This window comes from Onychomys torridus, chromosome 6 (assembly GCF_903995425.1).
Source record: "Onychomys torridus chromosome 6, mOncTor1.1, whole genome shotgun sequence".
Classification (NCBI taxonomy): Eukaryota; Metazoa; Chordata; class Mammalia; order Rodentia; family Cricetidae; genus Onychomys; species Onychomys torridus.
The window spans coordinates 78,837,125-78,857,501 of record NC_050448.1 but is presented as its reverse complement, the minus strand read 5'-3'; the positions used below and the strand labels follow the sequence as shown (position 1 = coordinate 78,857,501).

General features: G+C 41.2%; 1 protein-coding gene across 3 annotated transcripts in view; it reads left to right on the top strand.

The window, feature by feature from the left end:
* Nucleotides 1–1,184: 1,184 nt before the first annotated feature.
* Magi3 (membrane associated guanylate kinase, WW and PDZ domain containing 3) overlaps nucleotides 1,185–20,377 on the top strand; it is a 220,726-nt gene continuing 201,533 nt past the window's right edge. For 2 of the 3 annotated variants that reach the window (XM_036189430.1, XM_036189427.1), the window contains exon 1: nucleotides 1,186–1,949. In XM_036189430.1, coding sequence (XP_036045323.1) covers nucleotides 1,628–1,949 — 322 coding nt within the window. In that variant the 5' untranslated portion in view covers nucleotides 1,186–1,627. Of the gene's footprint in view, nucleotides 1,950–20,377 lie in introns of all 3 variants that reach the window. The other variant, XM_036189431.1, reaches the window with a different exon arrangement.

The following is a 20,377-nucleotide window of genomic DNA, read 5'->3' as shown; positions in this document are numbered from 1 at the left end:
TCAGAGTTTAAATAAGGGCTATCATTTATTAAAGGGAGTCAGAAGGCATGCCCTGTCACAAAAGTGAGACTAGGTGCCCCAGTTCAGAGAAAACACTTTCCTAGAAATCCTGGAAGACTACTTGGATGAGGTAGGATTTTTAAGAACGGAGGGCATTTCATCGACAAGAAAGAACGCGTCCAATAAAGGAGGAGAAAAGCTTAAGAAGTGTTTCTGAAAAATTGGAACCGGGAGGGATCTGAGGTCTGGATTGTTCACAGTCGCTCCTTCCAGCTTCTCTTTACAGACAGTCGTGAAGCGGAGATTTGGCCAAGGTCAAGCCACTGGGGTCAGGACTTAGCTCTGCAGGCACCAGGCTGGTTTTTAATCCACCTCCTTCCCGCTTTCCTCAAGTGATCTGCTTGTCAGGCTCTCCTGTTAAGCTGCAATCTCCTCGCAAGCAGGATCACTGTTTTCTTCATTCTTGGAGCCCAGTGGCTAGTGTAAGGTTCTTCACTCTCAAAGCTGGAGATGCTTGTTTCAGACAGGCTGTCTAACTTGCCCAAGATCACCCAGCAGTCAAGTGCCAAGTGGTAGTTTACCCTTCATAACCAGACTCCGAATCCCACGCCACAATGGATCGTTCAGGAACGTTTGTTGAACAAATAAACGAACACAAATCGGTCGAATCCGTTTAGAGGCCCGGCTGCTCCGGGTAGCTGCCGACTGGGCTCGCCAGATCCAAGCACTCCCGGGCTAGCCCTGCGGCTTAGGCTCCGAGGCCCCGCCCCCTGCCCGTGTGGACACGCCCCCACCTTGGGGACTTGGGTCCCTTTCTGCATCCGCGTTTCCCTTGGCTCTAGGCCCTGGGCGGAGGGCTTCTCCCGGCCTGACGACCTGTGCCCGCTCCCAGACCAGCCCTCTCTCTCCCCCTCCCTTTCTCCCTCCCTCATACTCTAAACTTCTTTTTTTCCCTCCCTCTCTAAACTTCAGTCATTCTAGGGCCCGCCTCTTCTACTCCTTACAACCAATCAGAATCAGCATTCCCGCTGAGGTCCCTCCCCCTAGCCTGCCGGAACCCAATCCACCGTGCCGAGTCGAGAGCTGGGTGCGTCCTTCAGAGCTAGGCTGGTGACGACAGCGCGCCGGGCGCTGCGCTGCGGGAGGGGGCGGGGCCGGGCCGGCGAGGGCCGGGGAGGGGCCAAGCGGGGAGGAGGTTGCGGCGGGTTTGAAAGCGCCAGTTTCCTGGCAGCTGGGGCAGGCGTTGGTCTCGTCGCTCCCGCTCCGCAGCGGCCGCGCTCCAGCGGGCGACCAAGCTCTGTGCGCGCGTCCCGGACGGAGCTCCGCGTCCCAGCTGCTCCCTCAGCTCCCGCCCCTTTGCCTCAGCCTTTCCCGCCGCGCGGGCGCCCAGCCCCGGCCGTCGGCGCTGACCCCGCCCGGAGAGACCCCGCCGGCGCCGCCCGCGGGGCGCGCGCTCCCTCCGGCTCTGCTCGGCGGCCCGCGTGAGGGGCGGCCCGCGGCGGCGCGCGGCCGGCGGGCTGAGGCAGGGGGTCAGCGGCGGGGCCCCTCTGGCCGGGCTGTGCGCGGGGCCCGGAGCGGCACCGCGGCCGCCCGCGCGGGGGCTCCCCATGGTGCAGCGGAGGTCGGGATGTCGAAGACGTTGAAGAAGAAGAAGCACTGGCTCAGCAAGGTGCAGGAGTGTGCGGTGTCCTGGGCCGGGCCCCCGGGCGACTTGGGCGCGGAGATCCGCGGCGGCGCCGAGCGCGGCGAGTTCCCCTACCTGGGGCGGCTCCGCGACGAGCCTGGTGGCGGCGGAGGCACCTGCTGCGTGGTCTCGGGCAAGGCGCCCAGTCCGGGCGATGTGCTGCTGGAGGTGAACGGGACCCCGGTCAGTGGGCTCACCAACCGGGACACCCTGGCTGTCATCCGCCACTTCCGCGAGCCCATCCGTCTCAAGACCGTGAAGCCAGGTAAGCTGTCGGCTTGGGGACCCGGGTCCTCTCGGTCCCGACTCCCTGGGGAGGGGGAGGGGGGAGGAGGCGGCGGCGCCCGGGTTTCCCATTTTGCGGCTGGTAAAACTGAGCTCGGATCGAACCGACAGCTGTGTAGGCTGTCAGGGAATTGCATCTAGGATCTGGCTTTCTTAATCCAGCTCGGGCTTCCCCCCCTCCCCCTGCAAACTAGAGTTTCTATTATTATTATTATTATTATTATTATTATCATCATCATCATTATTTTGCCTAGAGAAGGCCATCCATTTTTGCTCCCCTTAGTGGAAAAGGTCCTAGCGTGGTAGTCTTTTCTTTGGAACGGTTCTGCGTCTAGTAACGGGGAGAAAGGGCTTTACTGTGGAGACTCGTCGCTGGATCGAGTACGGAGGTTTGCACTGAAACCTCCCGGGAGGGCTCAGCTGGTCCGGTGCGCCGTGCACAACCGCAGACGTCTGGGAGCTGACAGTCCAACTCTGTGGGTCTCGGTGGCTCAGGTGTCTGCTGGGTACCGATGAGGTACAACGTGTGGTATGTGGCAGTGGAGCTGTTGTGTAGTCTGGGTTTGGAAGGAAGACCTAGGTGCCCAGCCTAGCAAAGGCTTTTGTAAAGCTTTCGAATCTACAGAATTTGTTGAAGCGTTGGGTAAAAAAAAGAACCCTTGTTGCTCTGGTGTCTTTGATGATGCTCGTAAAATGTGCTGCAAGGCACGTTACGCTTATGGCATGCATGCTCGCTAGTTGGAAAGCATTGATCAGACTGCGTACAGTCTGGTCTGGTAGTATGTAGTAAGTTTTCTTACGAATTTGTAAGTGAGAACATTGTTGGTCCTTTCGGTATTGGGAAAATGTGGTTCTGGCTTCTGAGATGGTTACAGGCAAGATAATTATGATTAATTGTTATTAGAAATCAAATTGTTTCTACTGAACGTAGATGCATTTGAACATATGGGGCTGCCTGGCTTGATTTTTGGATTTTTCCCTTTCACTACAAAACGCTAGAAATTTCTAGAGAAAATTTAATATGCTCTCTCCCTCTTCCTCTTCTTCAGCTCACTTTAGGAATCTCTCTTTAGAAGTCCTTGAGCTAACTGCAACTGATGGTTTGGGGCAGTAGATGTGTATTGTGGGTAACACAGTCTTACTATCTTAAATGAAGGTTCTTTACTATCCTTTCATAGCTATTTTAAGATTTGTGTTTTTGTGAGTTTTTCTTACTGTTAATTTTTAGAACTTTGTAACTGTAAACAACCTTTTCTTTATGCTTTTGAGGATTGAAAGGTTCTTAATTCTTCTACAACCATATGTGAAGGGTGGAGGGAAGACTTTTGGGGCTGTAGTTTGGCCTGTTGGTTACTGTTTGTAACATTAAAAATATACAAAAACATTTACTAGCTACTTAGATCAGTGGTTCTCAACCTGACCCCTTGGGGTGTCTGAATATAAGTTATCCTGCATATTAGATATTTACATTATGATTTGTAACAGTAGCAAGATTATAGTTATGAAGTAGAAATGAAGTCGTTTTATGGTTGGGGGGGTCACCACAACATGAGGGACTGTATTAAAGGGCCACAGCATTAGGAAGATTGAGAACCACTGACTTAGATAAAACCCCATGAGCCAGCAAATGATGAGAACATGTGCATCATTGCTCTGTTTTGTTTTGATCACTTGGGGCATTACTGAGAGAAGAACTGTTTAAAAAACAGCCATAAAGTTGATAGGTAGTTGAGGAAGCTGGTGTATTCCAAATCATTGTGATTCTTTTAAAAGACCAGAGAGTGTGGCTCCTTAATATTCTGGTTTACATGTTACACACTTTTCAACTTTCACATTAAATTGGAGAAAATATTTCAGTGTTTAGAGTGTTATACATTAGTGTTAGTTAACTATATTGATCGAGTATTCTGTACCCCAGAATATAGTCAGAATTTTTGTATTAATAAAATTTTGCCTTCTTGGCAATCAATGACCCTATCCTACTTTAAATATTTAGCCCAAATAAAAGGAATAACTGCTATTAATGGCTGCAATACATCTTATTTATAACAATTCTGAATGTTGTGCTTGCTTTTTAAAATGTGCTCAGCATTGATAATTTGTAGTGGATACCACTATTTTTGTGTCATCTGGGATTTGAAACTGTTCTAAGCCAATTATGATGAAAAATATTTGTTAGGTAGTATATTAAATGACTTTCTTAAATGTTTTTGCTTAAAAGCAGCATTTATAATAAAATACCAAGGGTTTTGTAAGTTAAATACAATCTTTAAGTACTAGAAATTGAGAACTTGAAGAGGTTATTTGTAGAACTTTGGATGTTGTTAAGAACAGCACAAGTATCTCGAGAGGAGTCTGGATTCTGTATGGTTGTGATTTGTTTAGAAAAGCATGAAAATACAGTGTAAGGTGTTCTAAAAAGAAACTCCCACTGCCCCCACTCCCATTTTATCTAAACTTTGTGAAAGAGGCAAAACTTTAATTTAAAGCGTTATACAGTAGATATAGCACTCTTGACTGGTGAGTCTTCATTAAACTGCATTCTTGACAGTCATTTATGAAGCTAATGCAGTAAAAGAATAAAAAAGTGGCCATTTCTGTAAGACGCCATGATGGTGAGGAATGGTCTCATACTGTCTTCTGACACTTTGTGGCAGGAGGATGAGCTGGGCTGTAGACATGGCTGCGGCAACCCTACTTCCTTACTTCAGCCCCTTTCATCCTGGGGATGCTCGGGGAGCCCTGCCAGTGCTATTAACATGGGAACTTAAGTATATCTTCTTTCAGATTTTCTTCACTTTTCATTTAGAGTTGTATTTGTTTTCATTTGTTATCCTTTTTAATGAGTAATTGAAAATAGCTCCTTAAAATTTGTATCCTTCTCCGTTGGGGTTAGTGTTTTAGTGTCAGTACAGTACTTAGCACACCGTCAACACTTATAGGTTACTCTTTAGCCCCATTTGTTGCTTGGCCCAATTAGTTACCAGCTTCTGAACTGTGGTCTGTGCTTTCCTTTTTGTTTTGTTAGTGTTTTCTACAAGAGAAAAGTTGTCATTTGAATTTGAACTTTGGACCACTGGTGAAACTTTTTTTATGGTATAGTCCTGTCTCTAGCACAAGTGCCTGTGATTTGTCATCAGAGTGTATTCTTAAACAATTTTTATTTGGATTACTATGATAATTAGTTAATTTTGTTCTAAAATTCCCTCAACTGTGAATGTGTAGAGTTTTAGAAAACAAGTATTTGCTTATTAGTGCACTTATAAATATTCATCAGTTGTAAGTTACACAGATTTTACTACAGTTAAAGATTAAGTATTGCATTATAGTCTATAAGTACGTGAACTCATTGTGTGCTGCTTTATTATGCACACAATGCATTGGACTGCGTTAACTCTACACTGTGTCTAGGGATGAAAATCACAGGGAACGCTGTGTTTAATGTAGTTAGCTGTGTGTTTAACAACTAATTTGAAACAGAGTCTGTAGCATGTTAATTAAATGCAGGTAAAAATGCTCACCACCGACTCAGGGACTCTAGTGTCCAAAGGAATTTTGTTAAAATGAACTCACTCCTAGAAATCCATTCCCCTTTAGTGAAGATGCTTTACTAGATGCTGTAAAGTAAGGAATGTGTATGATAATGCAAATAATAAAGAACTCTGTTTTACTTCTCAACTCTTGGATAATTTTGTTAGTTTTCAGTGTAGTGGGTAAGTTGGAACATCATTGAATTTGGCTTAAGTGGTTTAATATCCAAACAAGAGACGAGCAAAAGAAATAAGACTTAACTGTTAGGTTAGTAACGCCATCAAATATTCAATCTTTATTAGCGGGCAGAGACTGGAGATTGGTGAGGCAGCCCTTTTGTTCTAGACAGTTGTATCAAATTTGGGTAAACCTTCACTTGAAACATTCTTGCTTTTTAGGATTTTAGGTAGCCGTGGTGCGCCCCCCCCCCCCCCCCCCCCAGGTCTTAGTTTAGTGGTTCAGGTTCAGGATTTCTATGATTAACCAGGAAATGTATGCTGCAACAACTGGTGTGCTGTTAACGTCTTTATACTTAAAACCTTTTTCTATATTACTTTGTAGGATTACTATATCCAAGTACCTCTCACGTATTTAATTTGATTACTTTTCTAGTTTATCATTCTGGTTGCCTCACTGATTGATGTCCCCTGCCTCTGGCTTATCATTGCTATAATGTAATACCATGGCCAAAGCAACTTGGGAAGGATGGGCTTACATTTCCACATCACCGGATTGATCATTGAAGGAAGTCAGGACAGGAACTCAAACAGGGCAGGAACCTGGAGGCAGGAGCTGATGGAAAGACCATGGAGGGGTGCTGCTTACTGGCTTGCTCTCATGGCTTGCTCAGCCTGCTTTCTTATAAAACCCAGGACCAACATCCCAGGGATAGTACCACCCACAATGGGATGGGCCCTCCCAATCAATCACCAATCAAGAAAATGCCTACAGCCTGATTTTATGGAGCTGTTTTCTCAATTGAGGTTCCCTCCCTTTAAATGACCATGTCTTGTGCCATGTTGACATAAAACTAGCCAACGCATTCCCCTTAACTTTAGATAGTCTTGCCTAGGTTGATGTCTTTTAGAAAACCTTTAATTTCTTGCTGTCATGTTACAAATACAACTTTAATATTTGACCCTTTAAATTTTCAGGTTACTTTTTTTTTTTGTTGTTTTTTTTTTACAAGTCATTGCTAAAACTGAATTTCATGGAACACAGCAATACAACACTGTGTTTCTGGAAATACATGTTATTTTTCCTCTGCGGAGAATACTTTATAAAACTACTTGTTATTCTTAAAAGTTTGTTCTCTAATTTATGTAAACTCATGGTAAAACACATCTAAATTTGTTTGAGTATCTGATTTATAAAGTTAGTGCCTAATCTTCAGGTGAATAATGTCATATAGTGTCTTTAATCTAATCCCCCCCCCAAGTCCTTTTTGAAATTTTGTGGGTACTCAGTGTTTTGTGTCTTTGGACTGTTTTATAGAAGAATAGTCTCTTCCCTTCCGCATCCTCTTTTTCCCTCTTCCTCTTCTATTCTCTTCCTTTTTTTGACAGGCTTTTTCTTGATATACATCCCTGGCTGGCCTTGAACTTGTGGGCAGTCCTCCTGTCCTAACTCCTGAGAGCTTGGATGAAAAATGTGTGCCACTACACCCAATAACTTAATTTTTTTCTTTCGTTCTCTTTTGGTTTTTCGAGACAGGGTTTCTCTGTGCATTCCTGGCTGTCCTGGAACTCACTCTGTAGACCAGGCTGGCCTTGAACTCACAGAGATCCGCCTGCCTCTGCCTCCCCCTCCCAAGTGCTGGGATTAAAGGTGTATGCCACCACCGCCACCACCCAGCTTCAATAATTTCATTTTTGAACCACTCTTATATTCTTTATCAACTCTACTGATTTAAAGTGAATTTCTTGCCCTTTGTGATTTAACAAAAGGTAAGTTTTGGTATTAAAGACTACAACTGTGTTAGCTTGAGTTAACTTTTTCTTTTCTTTCTTTCTTTTTTTTTTTTTTTTAAAGATTTATTTATTTATTTATCTATTTATTTATTTATTTAATGTATGTGAGTGTTCTATCTGCATGTACGCCTCTATGCCAGAAGAGGGCATCTGATCCCGCTATAGATGGTTGTGAGCCATCATGTGGTTGCTGGGAGTAGAACTCAGGACCTCTGGAAGAGCATTTCTTAGCTGCTGAGCCATCTCTCCAGCCTCCAACTTTTTCAAAATGTATCCTGAAATGTTGAGAAATGTATTTCTTCAAATACTGCATTTTGGTAGGGAAAGTCTGAATGTAAGATTGATCCTGAGGGGTGGTGAGCTGCTGCTGTGCAGTGTGGAGCAGTGCTTTGGAGACTTGTGTGTGGTGGAAGGAAGGCAAACCCGCTCACTACACTTCCTGCCCTGAAAAAACCAATATTATTCCGAAAGTTTCCCATGGAACACTGCTTCTTTTAGAGTATAAAGAGAAAGTGAAAAATTGGCTTACTGAACATGCTCCCTCCTCAGACACCTAATGATGTCTCCACGCGGCTAGCACTGGCCTTGTCAAATGAGTCAGAAATGGCATGTTTAATAAGCATACAAAATCCTAAGAGCCGAGTGAGTCACTGGAAAGGGATTCTTGTAGGAAAGGTTTTTTATTTATTTCATCGTTTTCCTTACTATTTAAAACCCCTCAGGTAATATTTAATATGGAATTTGGTGAAAACTAAACTCTGTTTTAAAAAGTTACTTTGAGCTAGATGTGGTAGTGGGCTCCATTGAGTCTAGCTCCTTGATAGTCTGAGGTGGGAGCATTGAGACTTCAAAGCCAGCCTGATTTACATAGTAAGACCCTATCTCAATGAGAAGGAGAGGGAGGGGAGGGAGGGAGAGAGGAAAAAAGAGAATGAGGATATCTTAGTAAGGATTTTTGGCTCCTTAATACACTAAAAAAAGGTAGTGGTGGTGGGGAATCAAATAAATCAAAGTGTCTTTTTAAAAGTCCTTAAGTTGCTCACCAAGTGATGTTTGGACCACTTTTGGAATGAGGCTCCCATGCCACCCATGTTGGAATTGCTGCTGTGTTTTGGTTGAACACCGCATTAAGTGATTTGCTTGCAAAATAGAATTTTAAGAAATTATTGTCATGTGGTATCAATAGTGAAACTTTGGATGTGTATATGAAATAAGAGAAAGGTTTCATTTGTTTTTGTTTTAATAGAGTCCTGTTCATTTGTCCTTATTTTCTGACTTGGCTGGTTGGGGAAAGAATTCGGAAAAAAATCTGAATATCTTGGTTTTGAAAGGTAGATAGATTTTGGTTTAGTTGAAGAATGACATTTTTTAGTAGTAGATAAGATGAGAAAAACACAGGGCAAGAATGTTTACTCTGTAAATATCTAAATATCTATTGTTTCATTGCAATGGTTTTTATATGTGTGTATATTAAAAACATTTTACTTAAGCTGGGTGGTGGTAGTACATGCCTTTAATCCCAGCACTTGGGAGGCAAAGGCAGGCAAATCTCTCTGAGTATGGGGCTAGCCTGGTCTACAGAGTGAGTTCCAGGACAGCCAGGGCTACATAGTGAAACCCTGTCTCAAAAAAAGGTATAAAAACCACTTAGTACAAATGCACAAATAATATTATTATATAGTATTATATGATAATTGGAATTAGAGGGGAAATTATATATATTGTTTAAATATAGAGATAATTGTATTCTGAATTATTGTTGATAATGTTCTCTCAATTCTTAACTTAAATGTATTTTCTCCTAGTAATAATGCTATTGAGGTGTTTAATGGTATTTCTATCTTTAGTTTAGTCTCATTCAACTCATAATATAGTACCACGAGTATTCTTAATTTGCCCATAATGTACTTGAAATATTACCATTAGTTCTGATTGTTTATGGATTATAAGCTTATTTGGGTTGCTTTGGAAGCCCAACAAGTTTTATGGGCAAACACAGTTTGCTAGTGTAGTGAAAAGGGAACTGAAAACAGATTCCATCTTATTCTTGACTAAGTCACAGTGATTTGGCTTCTAGTGACAAGGTTGGCATCATTAATATCTTTATTTCTCTATTATCCCAGTAATTTTATGCAGCTAGTGGCTGTAGCACTGTGGTTCTGAGGAGCAAGCTCCCTACCGTTTCAGTCATTCTGACATGTCCAAGAGAATATAGATTGCATTTTGCAGACCGTAAATTTCAGTTATGACGTAATCTAGGCACCTAAAAAAGGGTAGTCTGTGTTAATAGATTTAGTTTCTTTGTTTTATTAACATGTATTAGAGATATTGTTTAGAGGTTCAGAAATGTAAAGGGTTACATAGTTAATGATACTATCAACTTTGTTCAGAGAAGCTTCTTTTTGCTATGGACAGTGATGACTGCAGAGACTCATAACTGTTCAAAATGATAACATGTGATGATTATGTGCAACCATAAATGGGACATATATGCATACATGCATATGTTTATATGCATCACCCCTTCCAAGGCTCAGAGAACATAGTGTAAGAAGAGGCAGAGAGAATGTAAGAGCCAGAGAAAGTGGGGGCTTGGTATAGAATGCTAACATCTTGTTACTGCATAGCATTGTACCCTTGAACTCATAGCAGCATCTGTGATTATCTGTACGAGATCTGCATAAGATTGAGCTTGACTGCATCTGATTGTGGTCAGGGAGGAGCTCTGGAGGCCTTTCCCCTTCCTGAGGATATATACAAACCTAATGGTTGCTAAGTAATGCAGAGACATTCTTCATGCCTGTGGTCTTGTAAACAGTCTCTCATCCATGTTTCTATAAGCAGCCCTAATGAAATTCATTGGGTCATCAAAAGAAAAAAATGAGTTAAATTTTCCTGCTATAATTTAGTTGGAAAGTTTTTTGTTTTATTTTATCACAGAGTAGGATGGAATTAGAAATTTTGCCTTAAATTAATTATTAGGGTCTGTTCTGTTTAGAATATCCTTTCTGTGCTGGGAAGTTTTATGCCTGTTTGACAAAAGTTGGAGTCACTTGTGAAGAGGTAACCTCGGTTGAGAAAATGCCTCATCAGATTGGCCAGTGGGAAAGCCTGTGGTGCATTTTCTTGATTGAAGATGGATGTGGGAGGGCCCAACTCACCGAGGGCAGTGCCACCCCTGGGCTGGTGGTCCTGGGCAGTATAGGAAAGCAAACTGAGCTAGCTGGGAGGAGCAAGCCAGTAAGTAGCACTCCCCCATCACCTCTGCATCAGTTCCTGCTCCAGGTTCCTGTCCTGACTTTCCTCAGTGATGAACTGTGCTATGGAACTATAAACTGAGATAATCCCGTCCCTCCCCAAGTTTCTTGGGGTTTTATCACAGCAGTAGAACCCTAATTAAGATACTTTCTTAATGTCTTGGATTTGCAATATGAGTAGTAACTGATCTATTTAACAATTCTGGCGTCTTACCCTCTTTGTTATTGCTGTGTTTTTTGCAGAGAGTTTTAAACATATAATTATTTTCCTTATAGAAAGATTGTGAGGGGCTGGCTATACATATGACTATAAAAATTGAATTTTACTGTACATGATGATATTTAATAAAGTAGTTTTATGAATTGAAAATACACTAAGGGAAGAAAACAATTTTTTATTAGCAAATACTTTATTTTATGAACTTAAATAGAATAGCTTTATTTTTTTCTTTTGATAAAAGGGTTTTAAAACTGTGCTTGAATAGAGTAGTCCTAGAGAAATATTGCTGTTTGGATCTAATCATCCAAACTAATTATGCACAGGAAACTTGTGATAAATGGCTTAGATCTCAGCAGGAAACATTAAAAAAAAAAACAACATCAACAAAAATAAAACTTAATGCACATGCCAATTTTGAGAATTCTGTAGCAAGACAGACAAGAAAAGAAGCTCTGAACCCTTTAGAAATAAGAGCCATTGTTTTCCCACTTCATCCTTGTTCCAGCTTGACCATCAATGAGAGAGATACCATGATGGAGGGAGATATCTTGGGGAGAGAGAGAAACCTGGTGCTAGGGAATTTGCCAGGAATCCCCAAGGATGACCCAAGCTTAGACTACTAGAAATAGTGGAGAGGGTGCCTGAACAGAACTGGCTTGTCTCAGTGATCAGATTGGTGAATACCCTAATAGTCATCATTGAACTTTTCTCCAATAACTGATGGAGGCAGATGCAGAGATCTACAGCCAAACACCAGGCAGAGCTCCAGGAATCCAGTAGGAGAGAGAGGAGGGATTCTATGAGCAAGTGCATCAGGATTGTGATGGGGAAACCTGTAGAGACGACCAAACCAAAGTAGTGGGAACTCATGAAAGTTGGATCAATGGCTGTGGAGCCTGCATGGGACTGGACTAGGCCCTCTGCATGTCAAGACAATTGTGTAGCTTGATCTCCTTGGGGGGCCCCCCCGGTGGTAGAATCAAAATCCTTCCCTGGTGCATGAGGGGGCTTTTTGGAACCCACTACCTGTAATGAGACAGCTTGTACAGCCTTGAGGCAGGGGGAAGGGCTTGGACTTGGCTCCACTAGATGTGCCTTCCCATGGGAGGCCTTGCCTTCTTGTGGGGGAGAGTGGGGAGTGGGTTAGGGGGAAGTCTGAGGGGGTGGGAGGAGGGAAGAGAGGGATCTTGGATTGGTGTGTAAAATGAATGAAAAAAATTTTCTTAATTAAAAAAAGAAATAAGGGTCATTAAAGCTTCTCATCTTTTCTTATGGTGTCCAATAACAAACCATGGAGGGACTTTGATATACTCTGTGCTCATCTCTTTGAGCTATTGCTGTAAAGAGAGGGCAGTTGTGTACAGTGATTGGACAGGCTGGGATAACATGTCCATTCTTGCAGCTAGGTATAGATAGCACAATATCACTAAAGCAGAACTGCAAGAATGGGAGAGAGAGGAGGGAGTTTCTCAAAGGAAGGGATGCTAAGCAGACAACATGGGATGTGGCCTCTTTTAAAATACTTAATATCTGCTACTTTTAAGCACACAGCTGGACCTAGTTGATGTACAACTAATTTAAATAACAGCAAACAAACAAAAACTACATAGACGTTGTGGAGCAAAGTTGAGACTGATTTTATCAAATAATTTGCTCAAGTGTTTTTGCATTCGATGTTTTTAAATCGGAAAACTGCTTTTATATAAAAATTTAGATGTTTGGCTGGCGAGATATCTCAGCTGGTGAAAGTGCTTCCCAACAAGCCTGTGAATTTGATCCCTGGTACCCAAATGGTAGAAAGAACCAGCTCCCCCTTAAATTGTCCTCTGACAGCTACAAACATGTAGCTGTACACACACACACACACACACACACACACATATGCAATACTTTTTGGCTGGAGGGACAGTTCAACAGTTAGGAGCACTGACTGCTCTTCCAGAGGACCTGGGTTCAATTCTTAGCACCCACATGGCAGCTTTCAACTATCTGTGACTCCAGTTCCAGGGGATCCATCACCCTCACACAGACATACATGGAGGCAAAAACACCAATACATATAAAATAAAAATAAATTATAGAAAAGTTATTTTTATATGTATGAGTATTTTGCCTGTATGTTTTTCTGTGCACCATGCTGCATGCCTGGTGTCAAAAGAGGCCAGAAGAGGGTGTCAGATCCCCTAAGACTGAAATTATAGAAAGTTATGAGCTGCTATGTGGGTGCTGGGGATTGAATTTGGGTCCTCTGGGAGAGTGCCCAGTGTTCTTAACCACTGAGCAATCTCTCCAGATCCCTAGCTCTCTTTTGAGATAGTATCTCACCATTTTAGCCCTGGCTGGCCTGGAACTCGCTATGCAGACTAGGTTAGCTTCTAACTGCACCTGGCTTCCTGAAATAACAATTTTTTAAAAACATTTAGTTGCTTAGAAAATTGAGGTGCTGATGCTTGGATATGTTTGACCAAGACATACTGCTTGGCAAGTGTTCTCACTCAAAAGCAAAACTAAAAGCAAAAGCCATACAATATCAGAGACTCTCCAAACCAGTGCTTCTTGTTCTAAAGTAAATGGGATACTTTGGAGGATCATTTAATAACTTTGGTAGTGAGAAAATGATTGTTAATCTGGTTCAAAAATCAAGTTTTAAAACTTCATATTATTATCCATTTTGGAAATTAAATTCTAAACTAATTGCTTCTCGGTGTTTTGCTTTTAAAGCAATGGTCTTTTTAGACATAAATTGAGACAGTATCATTATTGGCATTATTTCTAAAGGTTCCTGTACTGGCTAATTTTATATCAGTTTGACAAAAACTACAGTTATCTGAAAGGAGGGAACCTCAATTGAGAAACTGCCTTTCTAAGATCTAGCTATAGGATATTTTTCTTAATTAGTGATTGATGGTTAGGACCCAGCCCATTCTCGGTGATGCCATTCCTGGTGGTCCTGGGTTCCAAGAAAGTAGGCTGAGCAAGCCATGGGGAGCAAGCCAGTAAGCCACACCCCTCCATGGCCTCTGCATCAGCTCCTGCCTCCAGGTTCCTGCTCTGTTTGAGTTCCTGTCCCGACTTCCTTCAGTGATGAACAGTGATGTGGAAGTGTAAGCCCAATAAACCTTTTCCTCTCCAAGTTGCTTTTGGTCATCATGTTTCATCATAGCAATAGCAACCCTAAGATAGTTCCCTAATTTTACCTTTTAAGTATGATCTCATAGGTGAACCTACTGACTCATAACTTAGAAACACTACTTAAAGTAATATATAATGTGGTACCTTTTTATAAAAAGCAATTTGGCAGACATTACAGAATAAAATGTGATCTCTTTTGTTAAATTTGCATTTTCCTCTGCTTCTACTGGGCAATTGGAGATACTTCAAGAAAGAATGGAGAGCCTAAGAGAGGGACAGGTGCTCACTTTACACTGTTTTTAAAAATTATTTTAATTTTATACTGTTTTTATATTCTAATTACAGTATTAATGTTTTCAGCTTTTATGGTACAAAGTGGTTTTTTTTTTTTTTTTTTGAGACAGTTATTACTGTTTATCCCAGGCAGCCTTGTACTCATGATCTTTTTGTTTGCAATTATGTCTCTTGAGTGATAAAATTACAGGACTGCACACCACACCTGGCTAAAAACAATAATTTAAATATTAATCTTTATTCACAGAGGGGTTTGTGCCATGTCATCTGGTAGCTAGATCTTTAATAGACATTAAATGTTCAGAGATTATTGGTGAATATACATATACAATGATTGCATATACAGATGAACATCTTTAGCTGGGTGTGGTGGCACATGTCTGCAATCCTAGTACTTGGCTGAACGTAGCAGGAGGAGCTGGAGCTTAAGGTCGGTGTTGGCTCCGTAGCAAATTTTAGGCCACCCTGGGATGAGTGAGACCTTGACTCAAAAACAAAATTTCTGGGTGGTAGGGAGGGGTGAAAAGAAAATTCCCAAGCACCCACTACCATCCCTCTCCCCACTAAAAGTCCTAACAAAAACAATGAAACATCTTTGGGTTGGGTATGATTTACTGGTAAGAGTCAAAACAGAAACTTACGTTTTTTTCAGATTAGTTTATATCCTCTAGGCATGTCTTTTGGCCATATTTGGAAAATTGCTGCTTCTATTGCAGATGCCTGAATGACTAGAGTTCTTTAATATTAATTTCACACATTGATTAATTGAGGTATAGAATATGTTTCAATAATCCATTCTTTCTTACCTCTGTTTACAGAACTGTATCTTATCCCATTTCAATAATTTTGGGTAGAATATTTTGTCAGAATTTTATTATTTTAGCTAATGTTTCTATTCACTAATTTAAATATTTGATTTAGGATGGAATACAACTAATGAAAAATTTCATTTCTTTAGAATAGAGTTAGAGCTAAGCAGAGCTATCTTATGATGTAGTACTGACAAGTAAAACTGACACTCAGCTTCCTTTAGGTGGCATTTTCATGTCTCGACTACTGTGCTGCCAATCTCATGTGACTCTTCTGCTCTGAGGCCTTGTCATGGCTCACTGGTCGTCCTGTCTGATGTGGTTCATAAGGACATAAATGGCGGCGTTTATACCTTCCTGGAAAGAAATTAGGGCTGCATCTCCCTTTATACACAAAGAAACTGAGGTTCAGAGAGATCGACACATTCAAGTTCTCACAGTGAGGACTATGAACAGGAGCATCATTAAGCCTTCATTTTTCATTTACTGGGTAGAATATTAGTTCATTATGTCTGAATAAAGCTGCTTTTCCCTACAGTTTTGAATTGAGTGGGTGTTAAATGTAGTAAAACATTGGGCAAATACTAAAATAAAAGGTTCATTGTTTGATTTTGTTTCTAAACAAAATTTGTGGTAGTACAGTTTAACTTGTTTGGCTAAACTGAAGAGTTATTCATAATGATTATTAATCAAATAGAAAATTCGATTAAATTATTGTTACATTTATAAGTGAATGGTTTCAGCAGTTATATTGAAAACCTGGATACTTTTAGAGAACCTACTTGAGACAACTGCATACTTGATACTGGAATTAGTACTTTCCTATATTTCCTATTCCCTTGCTGTAAAATTTTCTATGTAGGTGTTTGTTAGCAACCTCATCCTGAGACTGATAGCCTAGAAAATGTTATAATGAACTTAGGATTGAATGTTTTGAAATTAATGGTCTTTTATAAGTATGCAGACTCTTCTCAAAGTATATTTTGTTTAATAAAACATATCCAGTCTAGATAAAAGAAGAACTCATTGTATTCGAGCAGACCTCTCCTGCAGGCCGCAAGCACTGTACACTAAGATCACCCTTTGAAGAGGAAGCTCAAAGCAGCCTGTGGTGTCGCTGCCTCCTGTTCTTTGTGCTGTTAGGTTTTCTGTTTGGGCTTAAAGGTCATCCTCAACTGGAAGGAGCTGCGTCATCTAGTCAGTACCTAGTATAAAGATAAAGACGTTGAATCTTAGCAGTGACAGAGTGTGGTCTAGAACCCAGGTCGTCTCATTCCTTTTATTGTTTTGGCTTCTGGTATAAGAATTCAAACACAAATTTGATGAAAACTTGAGATTCCTCAAGGAGTCTGTATTCTTTGGGAATGAAGTGTTATGTGCTAGACCAGTTTGTTGAGGCTGTCTGCATTCATGAGTGTGGTTAGACACAGTGGTAACTCAGAAGTTGGAGCACATGAAATAATTTAAATTTTTGTATGCCATAAGTTTTCAGGGCATTTTTTTTTTTTTTTTTTTTTTTTGCCTGACATACCACTACAGCTTATGGTTAAGATTTAAACAATCATAAAATTTTTAGCTGATGTAACAGATGAGTATCCAAGGAGGTTTTTTTTTCTTTCCAGTTATTTCAGCGTTGAGAAAATATTTCTCTTGTCAAGAAATTGTTCACAATGCTTTTAGTCAGATTCCTTCCAGTTGCTGCTGTGTGTCATGTAGACTCCTAATGCTATTTCTTGCCCATTTGGTCAACTTGTAGTTTTCGCTTCTGGGTAAACAGGACATACAGTTAGGGAAAGTAAGTTTTCTGCCTGGAAATTTTCAGGGAGAGTGAGAGCTGGACCATCGGGGCACTTTTGGCTTAAGCTTGCTTGTCTATAATGGATATTGTATAACTGAAAGGAACAATTGTGATCCCAGGGATTGCAGGACTGGCACATGGCTCAGACCATGGAGAGCTGGCTGTCTATGAGAACAGAGAATTTACGTGTGTGAGCCAAAGCTGAAGGCGGGGAGTTGCGGGGGCATTTCTGGGAAGAATATTCATCAGGTATTATCAATGGGAATGATGAGAGCTTGAATGGCTGTTGGTATGTGAAAGAAAACCTTCCTACAGCTAATGTGTTACATACTCCTTTGTAGTGCCTGCTAGGGGCCAGTGCAGGAATCAGAAAGATGTAATATAGGGAATTATTAGTCATGCGGAGAATCTGTGAAAGGACAGAGGGCTGAACTTGAAGCTGGGCCTCTGAGATTTGACTTCCAGGAGACCTTGCGACCCACCATGAGAGCGGCCTCTTCTGCCACAGTCGGGCAAATAGCCAGTGAGAGGTTGCCTGTGAACACGGTGGCTAGAAGACACCACTGTAACTGCCATCAAGGAGATCACACAGCCACTACTGTTGCCACCTTCACTACTTGAAGTGAAATGTCACATCTAGTCATTGCTGTGACTTCTCAATGCCTGTGACTGGGTGTTTGTATGTAGAGCTGAGTAATGTTAATAGCAGAACACTGAGGAGAAGGACCTGCCGCATATTCCTTTTCTCAAGATTGGAATCATTCTAGAATCATTCTAGAGTTCTAGCGATTCAGCTATATTTGACTTTCTGTTCTTGGGATTATATGAAATTGTGAATTTCTGTGTTATCAACTTGCATGAAACAGTTTGAAATTTTATTTATGGTTATGTGCTTTCTCATGAAGAGGGAGTATAAATTTGGCTTCAGATTTTTTGGGATACAGATAAAGTTAAAGATGCTGAAGAAGTAAGGGAGAAATCTGATCCTGTAAATACTTTCCAGAGAGAGGCATTTGTGATTTTTAAGTATTAGTATGTGGCCCACAGCTCAAGTTCTTGTAGTTTTGGAGATCATGTCAGATCAGATGCCCCATACATTTAAACTAGAATGAGATCAAACTCTTAAGAGATACTACTTATATTTTCTAAGTTTTGTGATTTTAGTTTTGATCATAAGCATTATGAAGTAATTGTAGCTCTTTGCACATAGTTTTTTTTCTTTCTGTACACATGTCCTACGCTTCACAGCTTGGAGAGTTGGGGAGTGCTGGGTGTTGTAGAACACTGTAGAACCTCCAACCTGTGCCTTTAAGGACTCTTACAGTGCAGACCAGGGATCTGCCTGTCTGCAGCTTACAGCCTGAACCTCCCTGCTGTCTTTGATCAGCTGCCTGTTCTCTCTGCTCATCTCTCCAGCTTTGTTTTCTCTTTACTCAGGTTGTTTCTCCCACGCGGCTCTGCTTTCCAGAGAAGAACCTGACTTTATGTGGCTCTCGCCAATCTATTGAAGTGCTCCTTACCATTGTGAATTGTCAGTCTCTGGGGTCAGGTAGAAACCGCAGGTTGAGGTCTTGTCTTCTTTGTTATATTGGTCCTGGCTGAGATATGCATACATGAAAATACATACACATTTATATTTTAGTTTTGGATTAGAAAATATTCTGGAAGCCAAGTTTCACGGCAATATTTTACTTTTATTTGGTACCCTTGTTTCAGTGGATCAGACTAGACTATTTCATAAATCCTTCCTTTTAAAAAGTCACATTTAAAAAAGGAGAAGTGATTGGAAATGGGTCTTTGAAAAGGATCTCTAAGGATAATTTCTTACTGAGTGAAAATTGTCAAATCTGCTTATTAATCCAGTGTTAAAATGTTCGAGTGCATATGAAGATTTCATTGGCACTGTTAATGTGGCATTTATTTCAGTTAGGTAGTTAGGGCCTTCCTGAGTGTTTATATGAACTGTGAGTTGGAATAACTAGAAGGAAGTCTGCCATGTGAACGTTGCTAGGCAGAGGGAATTATAATATAAACTCTTCACTATACAAGTCTAATATAGTAAAGGAACAGAAAGACCAGTGTGGCCGGCATCTAGGAAATGAGGTGCAGGCTTGGAGACTGAAGAAAGAGACAGGTGTTTGTGGAGGTCTGTAAACCACAGGAAGGGATTTTGAGTTTCCGTTTCCTCTTTCTTCCTTCCTCTTTCTTTTCCCTTCCCTCTCTCTTACTCCTCCTCTCTTACTCCCCTCCTTCCTTCCCCGTATCCTACTCTTCCTCTTTAGTGACTGGTTAGGTAAGTGCTTTACCATAGCATAGAGCCAAAACTCCAGACTGGATTTTGTTTATTCTTTTTTTTTTTTTTTTTAAAGATTTATTTATTTATTATGTATATAGCATATGTGACTGCAGGCCAGAAGAGGGCACCAGATCTCATTACAGATAGTTGTGAGCCATCATGTGGTTGCTGGGAATTGAACTCAGGACCTCTGGAAAAGCAGTCAGTGTTCTTAACCTCTGAGCCATCTCTCCAGCCCGATTTTGTTTATTCTTAAAGTTACTGAAAATACAGACTTGGAGAACGAGTGTTGGGGGCATACCTCAAAAAGCCACTGAGGTTTCAAAGTAGGGCAAGAGGGAAGAAAGACCTTTTAGGTTAGAAGAAAATTACGATGGATTGGGTTTTTATTAAGAGTAGTGTGAGCAAAATGGTGGTGGATAGATTTAAAATACATGTTTTGAAAGAGGAAATGACAGGACTCTAACTACAGGTAAGGAGAGGAGAAGATTTAAGTTCAGGATGATGTCTAGGTTTTTGCTCTGGGCAACTAAGTGGGTGGTGTTGCCATTTTCAGGAATAGAAAAGACTGGAGGTTGGGTAGAATGATCAAAGTTGAATTTCCCCCACCCCCACCCGTGTGTGTGTGTGTGTGTGTGTGTGTGTGTGTGTGTGTGTGTGTGTGTGTGTATGGGCGGGGGGAGGGAGGCATATGTACACATCCAGCATTTAGCTTTTTTTTTTTTTTTTTTTTTTTTACTGTATTATGTATAATACATCCCTTTATTCATCCATTAGTCTATTTTATTTTTTATGCATTTCAAGGCAAATTGCCATCAATTCCTTTCCTAAAGGAAAGCTTCTATGTTTTCCCCTCTTTACCTCACCTCCAAATTTGCAGGTGCAAAATCTAAGGTTTGTAAGAAAATGTGCTCAAGTTCTTGTAGCTAGTAGCTATTGGTAGAGCTATGGTAAGCATGTGGCTTATCATTAATATAGAACTCTAATTTGATTATATTTTAAAATTAAGAATAAAAATGAAAGCTGGGTGCTGTGGCACATGCCTGTAATCCTAGCACTTGGGAGGTAGAGGCAGTTCAAGGTTAGCCTTGGCTGCATAGG